The following is an 11,649-nucleotide window of genomic DNA, read 5'->3' on the forward strand; positions in this document are numbered from 1 at the left end:
TTATTATTATTATTATTATTATTATTATTCATGGTATAATGTTTGACTTCAAGCAATTATCATAATACATAGCCAACATCATGATCAGGCTAAACGTACAAAAGGAAAACATACAACATAATTCTTAAAGAACATTTAATCCCATTATTATATCTTTTTTTTAACCGCAGTTAATATTAAAATTCTACCCATGTATAACAATATGTACAAGACCTAAAAATAAAAATGTTAATTTGGAAATAATATGTTTTGAATGATATGTTGAATGTTGGACATTTGAAAGTGGAAGATAGGCTGTTCATTCATTGCATTCAAGCAATGTAAAGACGAAATTCAGTGTCACTGGCTGCTTGGTTAGAATCCTTTTTTTCATACAATTAAAACTCTCCAAAGTAGCTGTTGGTCAATGTTGTATTAATCTGATTCAAGCAAATTTAAGGAAGCGTTATCTAGCCCGTTAAAACGCTATTCAAATTTGAGAAAACATTTGTAAACTATCGAGCTACATTAGGTTGAACAAAGTAAACGACACAGTTTCGTCATTATACAAAATCTATTCCAGAGATGTCGCTGTTCGCCAAACAGGCGCATGTCGGAGGCTTGCGGAGGTCTTAGCTTCTATTTCCTGAATCGATAAAAAGGCAACGAGTTGGTGGAGACGACAACGAGCGAGATCAGTCATGGCAGCGCTTGCTACGGGGACTTCTCGAACGGCTCACAATGACGTCGGCCCGAGGCGAAAGAAAGGACCGGGAGCGCTGGCGACAGCGTATCTGGTCATATATAACGTGGTCATGACAGCCGGGTATGTAACTGGAATAGATCGACTTCAGTGTTTTTTAAAAAATAAAATAAAATACTGTAGCCTAGCCAGCTGGCGCGCGTGCTTTGCTGAATGGCTGGAGTGGGCACGCGTCTGTTGAGGGAAGCTTTATCCGTCTCAGCTGACGTTAAGCCTGTTTTAGCCAGCTTGTCTCGCGGTTTTCTTTATTTATTTATTTGTGGGATGCATGTTGCGCGCACGTCGTACTGTACAGAACAAAGAACAAAATGTCATTAAAAATCTGGGAACTTCTTGGTGCGGTTGGGATATCTACGTGTGCCGGACACTGGTGCATTGTAGCTTCTAATGGAGCATAATGCAACTGTGTTGCATTGCTTCTAACAATCTCAGGAAATTACCGTCCAAGTTACTAATCACTGATCGATTGCTGTCGTTGGCAGTACATTCACTGACGCGGCACATTGTTTCCTCGTTTCACACAGCTACCATTGAAACGGAATGTGGTTTCATCTTTTCGAGCGGTTGCATGAAACCACTTGAGCTCGTATCCCAATATCCGAAGTAAGCAGTTAACTAGCCTGTAGTGGATTTATCTTTGACTTGCTACTGTATTTTTTGATATCCCATGTATGCCATACCGTACTTATTTGATTTCGTTCTCAGTTATATGTGTAGTTTCCTGTATCATGGTGTATATCGATTTATTGTTGCTGCATTTTATTTGTAATTCGCCCACATGAAGAACGCTGCACAGTTCGTTAATCAATCTCGCAGTCGCATTCGAGCATGCTTTGGCATGTACACTGAGTGCCTGACTATAATGCAATCAGTCCGACTGTCTAGGTCTAGGACCTTGGTCACGGGAGAGCCGACGAGATTGTAGACTACTACTCTGACCACAGCCATTCATTTCTATTTAACACGTTACACTGAAGCCTTTTCGGTCATGACAACTTGGCAATGACGAACAAAGTCTTCAATCTTTTTGACAACGATGACATATTTATAACCCTGTAAAAGGAAAGACTGTAAAAGAGGAGTGGTTGGCCGTGTGCTAATTCCGTTTTTTCTTTTTTCTTTTTTCTTTAAACATTTCTCTCATTTTCACTACAGGTATTACAGGTCTACGAATCAAAACGTGCACAAATCATTTGTTGATTCAAAATGGCATCAAGAGACAGACTAGACTGGATTGATGCCAACCAGTGGAGCAAACTTTCCATATAGAAATTAAGTTTGGGGTGTTGTCTTTCATATCTGGACCAATACGTGTTAGTGAAGGCAATAAAAAAGTGAAAATATCTTAAAACTTAATGAAAGTTAAGTTACCCAACTACATAGCATGAATGCAGCTAGCGACATAGATAACAGTAAAGTAAATGATATCGACCTTCAATCATTCAAGCATCATGATGCAATTATTATGAAGAAGAATGCTTGGTAAATGAATTACTTTTTTGTAAGCAGAACAGTCTAATTAAACAGGTTAGCTGTTATTTCTTTTGGAGCCTCTAATCCAAGCATTTATTAACCCTGCTGGGAAAATAAAGAGCTTGAATTGAATCAAAATAAATCCCAGTGATTTTGAGGTGAGGTAAATGAAGATGATGTGCAGTATTTTATTCATTTATTGCTGGATTTAATGTCCGCACATTTTTAAAAAAAAACGAATACTAAAATTGCCTCCCCTTTTCAGGTGGCTGGTCATCGCTGTGGGGCTGGTGCGGGCGTACCTGGCCAAAGGCAGCTACCACGGGCTGTTCTACTCCATAGAGAAGCCCCTCAAGTTCTTCCAAACCGGGGCCCTGCTGGAGGTGCGTGCTACGGGCCGGTCTGGCTGAACTTTGACCCTTGACCCTGTCAGTCACCGACAGGCCTTGTCAGAGATAGGCATGCCTCTTATCTGAGTAACTGCTGGTCCAGGGCTTGCGAAACACATGTCACACCACCCCGTGCCTGGAATGCGTGTGACACAGTTTGCGGTGTTTAAATAGAAACTCCGCCAAGACGCGTTCCAATCTGTGTCACTAAAAAAAAGAAACGTTTGGAGGCCTAAATTAATGGTTGGCTCTTACAAGCATTTATAAATTGATCTGTTGTGTGCCAAGTTCATATAGCGGTGTGTGTGTTTTAACATACTAACTTTGAAGATTCATTGTCAAAAATATTGGCATTGATTTTCTTATTAAAGATTCACATTGAATGAAGATGGCAAGAAAACTGCGGACGTCTTGAACAGCTCTTTGTGTTTTTAGTCCAGTTACACGCCGTGTCACGCCGGTGTTGTTGTCTAGCCGGGGAGAATCGCAGCGATGAACGAGCCGTGTGTAGCTGTGGCACTCTCCTCCGTTTCCCAGCACCCTGTTTAAAATCGCGCCTCTCCTCTCTGTGGACTGATGTGACCCAGCAGAGTATTTTTAATCTGCTTTAGCTTAATGGGGCTTCTCTCTAATGCCGCTTGTGCTTTAGCGCTGTTCCTGTTCTCGACTCTGCGACCTCTGGCAGATGTTACGTTCGGTGACTAGCAGGAAAAAAAAATTTTTTTTCTGTGTTTCGTAAGTTTATTGGCACAATCCTACTTGATGACTGAACCTTGCCGCAAAATTTACGCCTTTTTTTTTTGGAGAAATGGCGCAGACACATTACTGACAAATTTGTATGTGCATTATATCCATTAGGGAGAAATTGTGTAAAAATGACCTTTCTTTGGTTTATCTGTTTTTTTTTTTTTCCCCTCTTCTTTTCCAGGTTTTGCACTGCGCTGCCGGTAAGCTCTCTCTCTCACTGTACCACTTACTGACGGCCATATTTCAGACATGAAGTGCGTCAGTCACCCGGAATAAGGGCATACGCTCTGCAAATACAGAGTGTAAATATGGCAGGAGCTGCAAAGTGGGGTTCGATTTTGACGCCCACAGCTGAGACTGAGGTTGTTGTGGAGACTGAGGTGTGATGAAGACTGAGTGCAGTCAGATTGTGCTCCAGTGAAGAAAGGCTGGAAACACTAGCTGCTGTATTTCTGGTCTGCAGCCTACTCCACCTCAGCTGAATTACAGCTGAATCTGCCCTTTCCTGTTCTGAACATCGGCTTCACGGCTGTGAACAGTGGTAACTTCTGCCCCCTGGTGGCAGAGTAGGGCCTGTTCAATTTGTCTGTGTTGAATAAAATTTTTAGTTTCAGCCCTCAGTAAATAGATTGTTGTGGTGGGTACAAGGAAGCCATAATATTGACCACGTGAACCTCATCAGGATGCTTTTATATCCAACTTGGCCCTTTCTATTATGTTGTGGTCTGTGTTATGAGATATTACTCAGGTGTAACTAGTTAGCTAGTTGTAACTGCTAGTTGATTGTTCTGTTGTTTATTCCTATTTTCTGCAAAGCACTTTGTGATGCATCCTATGTACAAAAGGTGCTACACAGAAAGTTATTATTAATAGTTATTATTATTATTATTATTATTATTTATAGTTATTATTATTATTGTATTGCGACATTTCTCTCACAGGTATCGTGCCGTCGTCGGTGGTGCTGACGGGCTTCCAGGTGATGTCCCGCGTGTTTCTCACCTGGGCTGTGACGCACAGCGTGCGCGAGGTAAGACAGCTGCCCTCCATTTCGCCCAAAAAAAATTCTGTCATCACTTTTAATAAGTTTGCGTGGTTTTCCCTTCTCTTCAGAATCACTGTTATTCCATGTATGTTCCTGCGGTCTGTAACGCCTCCATCTTTGAAATCAGTCCACCAGTCCAGGCCCTAAAGTGGTGATACGAAATAATCGGAAAAGGAGAAGAACCGGGGGTGTTCTGCTTTCCTGGTCCTAGTTGTTGAGCTGTGTCCGTTCTGTCCTTTGCTGGTTAAAAGACTGAAAACTGCTGGACGCAGCGGTCGGAGAGTAGGCTGACGCGGTTCTGTTGTCTTATTCTGTGGGGACAGTGTCCCCAGAAAGAGGACAGACCAGCCGAGGTCTCGCTCTTGTGCCCAGAGTGAGCCGTCCAGGCTGGGACACTGAGTCCTGTAAGTGCGTGAATGTGTTTTCATTTTTAATTTTTTAAATTTGTGTAACATGCGCATTTGATGCGGGCAGAGTGGTTAATTTTGCTGTGGTGAGTTTGTCCTCCTAACTGTATGCAAAAAGCGTCCGTTCATCTCTGTTTCGACTTCTGAATGCTTTTAGGAACTTGCCGCAATGCCATGGGCGTTTTGAGATGTGAGCCATGGTTGTCTGTGGAATTTTTTTATTATTATTATTTTTTTTCTAACTATGTAACTAAATGGTATTTTTGAATGATGAGGGATGCCCTTTCCGGAATGCATTCAATGAACTTAAATGGGCTGGGTTTTCGCTAAGGTCTTGCGCCAGTAGGAATTGTGTCAGCAAGCCGTTCGGTTTAACCTCCCAGTACCTTAGATCTGTAATGCTGTGAAACGCTACAGGTTTGCTTTGCCTCTCGAAACCTCCTCTTGTGTGCTTGTTCTGCGATGCTGAGAATTTGTGACAAGAAACTGCATGGATATGATACTGAACTAATACCTCTAAGATTTATTATTATTTATTTTTTTACAAATTTAAAAGTTGAGTCTCATGGTGGTCTCTCCCCTTGTTGCCTTTCAGGTGCAGAATGAAGACAGCGTTCTCCTGTTTGTGGTCGCCTGGACCATAACGGAGATCATCCGCTACTCCTTCTACACGTTCAGTCTGCTCAATCACCTGCCGTATCTCATCAAGTGGGCAAGGTAACGCAGGCCATTACATTACACTACATTTCATTACATTACATTACATTACTCTACACTACAGTACGTTACATTACACTACACTACACTACATTACACTACATTACATTACACTACATTACATTGCGTTACTCTACACTACGTTACACTACACTACAGTACATTACTCTACATTACATTACATTACAGGCATTTAGCAGACGCTCTTATCCAGAGCGACTTACACAACATTCTACATGGCATTTACATTGAATCCATTTATACAGCTGGATATATACTGAAGCAATGCAGGTCAAAGGGTACAACGGCAGTGTACAACCTAGGAATCGACCATGCAACCTTCTGGGCGGCATGTAGTTACCCATTATACTACACTGCCGCCCAAGACCAGCCATAAATGTTCGCCAATATTCAAAACAAAATTATTCTTTCATATTATCGGGGTTTGAAGGAATCCGAGTATTTAGAAATTTTGCCAGCTTCTAATGAGCTAAAAGTATTTAAAATACTCATTTTATCCAGGTCTGGCAACAATACATCTCCTGTTCCTAGTGAGAATTTTCCACAATTAACAGATTCCTGAGTTCAGGTTTTAAAAAATGTTGACTTAATTTCAATATTTTTTTTTATTTTTTTTTTTATCTGGAAAATAAACTGCTGTCTTTGCTTGTGCTCATATATCACAGTTTAATTTAATCCTGTGGGTTTCCATTCTGCTGCTTAATGCTTAACTACCCATTGTAAAAGTGCACATAAAATAAAAATTTTAATGGTGTCGATATTTGTCATTTCTCATGTAAAATGTAAATGATAAATATTGACATATTGGCATTTCATGGATCACTGGTGAACGAATGGACCTGGAGGACATTTCTGAACAGCTTGTGATTGGCTACTCGCAGCTGGCTGAATAGAGAGTCCTCTTGGCTGTGATTGGGTATGATTCGCTTCATTGAAATATGGAAGTGGTTGAGACGGTTCTGAAGCCATATATAGATTATTCCCCCCCGCCCCCATCCCCCCCCCTCCCCTGTTGTTGGGGGTTTGATCCTCTGCCCTGGCTCTCTCTGTGCTGTGATCTCTTCTGCTTTCCTACTGTCCGAACAAAGGCACGAAAAAGCCGAACCAGAGCAAATAAAAATAATAATTATATTAATTAAAATAATTTGGCAAATGAAGCAAAATTTGAACCTTCAACAGCAAGTGTGAGATGAGATGTCACACAAAATCTATGATTTTGTTGTGAGTAATAATTTTATAATAGCATGCATCATCAATCATATATAGAACCATTTTGAGAAAAAAAAAAATTGCACATTTTTTACTAAATCGTTTTCTAAATGTTCCTACAGACAAACCATGGTTTGAAATTCATCAGCTGAAACAGACCCATCAAATAATTTTAAAAAGCCCTCAATGTAGTGTAAATATTTGCCACGGAGAGTGGAGAGACCCACACTCTCCATCTCTATAAAAATCAGGTTTTTTTTTCCTTCTTTTTTTTTTTTTTTTTTTTTGGAAACCGTAGCAACAGGGTCTTGCCTACCCACAGACCCCTGGGAGACTGCGCTGTTATTCCGTGTGCCTTCCAAGGTTGCCAGGTAGCAAATTATGAATCATCCTCCAATTTCACCTGAGGCGCTCAGACGGGGCCATTTTCTTCCTCTTCCCTTTCTTTGCTTTTTTTTTTTTTTTTTTTTTTTTTTTAAATCTCCGTCTCTGACCCTTAATGCTTAAATATGGCGTTTAATTACGTGCAAATTAGGATCCTTCCATTTGAAAACCCCTTTTCGGGGCAATTACTGCTGCAGTTTGTGATAATTCGTTCACCTTAATGCATACAGACGGTACTTCGGTTTTCTTACAAATCTTTTTGCGATATTTTGAACTATTTCCCATCCCACCTAGAAACATGAGCCTATGAAATAGAGTTCTGTGTATGTTACATTGCGTTCTGCAAAATGCAAGATCTTTTGGTCAGTACGGTGTTTGTTTTAATTGTTGGAGGCAGAAGATGCTTGAGATTGTTTGATTTAATCTTACTGAAGCTGTACAGCACAGCACCCTGAAAAAATTAAATTGAATACCTATTTTTCAAATATTTCATCTAAATTGTGTTTTATCTTAATCTTTTTGGAAATAAATATAGTTATATAGTGCATGGTTTTAGTGTACTCATTCTGTTGAAACGCTCTTCAGTTTGTTTTGCTATGCAGTGGGGGCATTATGGGTGGCAGTGTAGTATGATGGGTAAGGAGCTGGTCTTGTAACCTAAAGGTCACAGGTTCGATTCCCTGGTAGGACACTGCCATTGTAACCTTGAGCAAGGTACTTAACCTGCATTGCTTCAGTATATATCCAGCGGTATAAATGGATGCAATGTGAATGCTATGTAAAAAAAAGTTGTGTAAGTCGCTCTGGATAAGAGCGTCTGCTAAATGCCTGTAATGTAATTAAGTTGTGTCTGCAGTGAGGCTTGTATTGCTCACACAGTCATGCAGAACAGCAGTGCAGGAGGAAAGCTGCGGAAATGGCTGTGTCTTGGCCTCACCCTTTCCTGTGCGTCCCGCCCCTTCTCCAGGTACACCCTCTTCATCGTGCTTTACCCCATGGGGGTGACGGGGGAGCTGCTTACGATCTACGCTGCCCTCCCCTTCGTCCAGAACACGGGCCTCTACTCCATCACCCTGCCCAACAAATACAACTTCTCCTTCGACTACCACTCCTTCCTCATCGTCACCATGGTCTCCTACATCCCCAGTAAGCTCCAGCCGAACCTCGCTAACTCTTCCATTGTGAATGTGTGTCAGAAACTGTTCAATGCCAGAAGAAATCTCCCTTTATTGTTGACTCTTTTCCTGTGTCAGAGCGTCCTCATCCAGTGAAAAATTAGTTCCCGTTAGTCCCTCACGTTAAAAAAAATAAAATAAATTGGGTTTACACTTTGAAACATCATGTCCTGTTATTTTATTCATTACAACATCAGTGAAATTAACCAAGGTGTTTTTGTTCTGTTCTGTGTTCGAAGTTCAGTGTGTTCCAACTCCTAATGTGATTACGTGCAGGAGAAATCACAATGAACAAGCAGGAGTGTTTATGATTTCCGTCTGAAAACTAGTAGTAGTCTGAAACTTTTTAGTAAAGATTTTGTTGCTTTGATAAGAGCGGCTCGCGGAATGGCTAAGCGTTAGATTCTAACGGCTTTGGCACGTGGAAAACATTTTGTTATTTTTCTGATCTTGTCTTATCTTTGTTGTATTTTCTTCCTCTCAGTTTTCCCCCAGCTGTATTTCCACATGATGCGACAGAGAAAGAAGGTTCTGGGCCACTTGGCGGACTACAGCAAATTTGAATGAACGCTCGCGTGGGACCGCAAGAGAAAGTAGACCGTATCTACGAGGTGGAAGCATAACCTTCTAAAACCTTTCGCGCGACAAATTAGAATTTCCGCTCGTCAAAAAAGAACCCATCTCTACTTGAATCAGAAAATGACACGGGGATGGTCAGTGCTAGTTTGTGAACTGTAAAGTGTTTGGGCCGTCACCCTTGGTAACAATTTAAACATAAACTAATATATAGACTTCTTTTTTTTTCAGTAAGCGAATGCAGTTATGATGCTCTCAAAAGTGCTTAGTATGTGAAAACGGATAGATATGTATAGTTGCACTCAAACGATGCTATGACTGTTGGTTATGGTCAAATTATTTTCTATGAATGACATGTTCCTTAATGGTCAGAGACCGACACAGAATTAAATTCCTTTACTCTATAACCCCCCCCCCTCCTTTTTAAACCAAAAACTTTGTGCATAAATGGTAATCTGAGATGTAGACTTAGCTTTTAAGAGTCTTTGCATCTTTATGCATTCCTTTGCCTGAGAGAATTCCTAAACAATGTTTTCACGAGTACATTTTTAATTTTGGCAGAGCACTTTTAGTATTTTTGTATGGTAATGACTTCCTGTGTAATTTCGGGCCTCCCAGGTGAAAAATCTCAATTTTCAGATTCATGATAACGTTTCCCGTCATAATGCAGATCTGTTGTCATAATTGCCACAAGCAAACCTCTTAATACGTGTTATGGGTGTGTTTTTTATTGTTTCGGTTTGTTATAGTTAGTAATTTTTGAACGTCAGTGGTGATGCATTCACTGTTTGGAAAATGTACCTTTCCTAGTTTATTAGGTATGATTTGATTGTTGTTGGTTGATTATCTGTCATTGTTTTGATTGAAGTAGCAGAACATGACCAAACCTTAAACAGTAGCAATGCCGTGGAGAAGATTTCTACAGTCGCCGTGAGCGCTGACTCGCTCCTGTGTGTGTTTTCCGAGGGACTAATTTCTTGGATTTAAAAGCTTTAACGCTGCTGCTGCTGCTTGGCTGCAGTTGCTTGTTGCGGGAGATTAAATATTGAAAAGATATCAGGCTTTAGATTTTGATGCTGGGGGTCTGAGTGTTTTTTGCTTGAAGCTTGAGTAGGTCGAGGACCGGTTGTGCACTGACGGAAAGTCCGTACACAACCCGGACTCCAGGGTGAACTGGATTGAGAGCCTCTGGTCATGCCTCTCCAGTGAACCAGATTGAGGTTGGTGAGACCGGGATTCGGGAGAGTGTGGGAATGGCGTGCGTCCCGTCCCCGGGTCCGGGTACTGCCCTTAGACACACACGGAGGCCTGTGTTTCTGTGCAGGGAAAGGCTCTGTGCTGCCCACTGTGTACAACCACCAGACTCCTGTGTGTTCAGTTAGTTTTCTCTGCGCATACTCAGTGTGCAAACAATCAGGCTGTACATGCAATGCTCAGACTTCTGTCGTCTCTTTTTTTACAGACAAGTTAGTCTGGCTGCAGGACAGGGCAGTGGCAGAAAAAAGTGCATTTTTTTTTTGTCTTCTGTTTAACAGTTCAGTGGGCCGTCTTATGCATGGGTATGCACCGTAGCAGAGGGCATGCACTGTAACGCAGTCTCAAAACGGGGATTTTCTTTTGTTTGCAGGTCATTTTAACAGCGATACACCGGAGTGTCCGTGACTACAGAGTCTGTTTTTGTGTTGTAGGCATTTCACAATGGTCTGTTAACCTCCGTGAAAACAGAATAGGATTTCTGATCCTGAGTCTTTGCTGTGAGCCTCGCTGGAACAAACGTAGTGTGCCTCGGTGCACTTAAGACTCGTAGTGTCCGTTAATAGAGCAGTAATGTTATTTTTGTGTTCACCTCATCCACAAATATTCCCTTTTTATTAACATTTTGGTTGTTCCAGGGCACTACAAATTACATCCAGCTCCAAGTCAACCCGCAGCATTGTTTGCCCTGCAGTTTGGGTAATAATTTCAGCAAATGTTTTTTTTTTTTTTTTTTTTTCAATCCTCGCATGAGTCGGCGATGTGGAAACATTTTTAAATTGCCTGAGAGCAACAAAAAAAATAAACATTTGCATAAATGTGTTAATAGAGGGGGAACGTTCTACAGGTACAGAATTAATCTGGGCCCCGCTGAGTTGCTTATTGTTTCTAGTGTAGTTTTTCCCGGGAATATTGCGCATAGTTTCTAACTCTCTTCTCTTCGCTCCTAAGTTTGAACGCCTCGATCTGGCCTCTGAGTGTTTGCCTCTGTTTGGCCCCGTCACTGTAGATTAAGGAAGCAGTGTCATAACAGCTGGGTGGCAATACCAGGTAGAGTGACTCATCCTGACGTAAGCACATCAATTATGGCCTCCTGAGGGTGTTTAGGGGTGTCCCACGGGTGCTTGGAGAAAGTTCTGTGTGGGTTTTTCAGCATGGACGGGGGGGGGGGGGGGGTGTGCGGGGGGGTTTCCACTGAAATTCGGAATGTGTCTGTACAGGGAATGCGCGTCTTGGTGTGACTTTGCATGCAAACTAAAACAAACCCTGCCGCCATGTCCTGTGTCCTTCTACTGCCTCTACCTGAACAAAAAAAATAAAATAAATAGTAATGATGATAAGACAAATAAAGCACGCTATGTTTTTCAGTTTCTGTCGAACGATGTTTGGGCTTTTTGATACTGAAGTTTTGCATGGGACCATTTCCTTGAGAGGATAAGACCACTCTTTGTATAATATCGCAAGTAATAACTGATTATATATTTACAATAAACTTGAGTATGGGAAGAAC

The 11,649-nt window shown here is 41.4% G+C and overlaps 1 protein-coding gene across 1 annotated transcript; it reads left to right on the forward strand.

The window, feature by feature from the left end:
• The first annotated feature begins 575 nt into the window (after positions 1-575).
• Positions 576-11,649, forward strand: hacd2 (3-hydroxyacyl-CoA dehydratase 2). Its single transcript, XM_035410664.1, has 7 exons — positions 576-805; positions 2,481-2,598; positions 3,533-3,551; positions 4,293-4,381; positions 5,399-5,520; positions 8,102-8,280; positions 8,794-11,649. Exons 1-7 carry the CDS (start codon positions 681-683, stop codon positions 8,874-8,876), a joined length of 735 nt encoding a protein of 244 aa, XP_035266555.1. The 5' UTR covers positions 576-680; the 3' UTR covers positions 8,877-11,649.

Source organism: Anguilla anguilla, chromosome 3, assembly GCF_013347855.1.
Source record: "Anguilla anguilla isolate fAngAng1 chromosome 3, fAngAng1.pri, whole genome shotgun sequence".
Classification (NCBI taxonomy): Eukaryota; Metazoa; Chordata; class Actinopteri; order Anguilliformes; family Anguillidae; genus Anguilla; species Anguilla anguilla.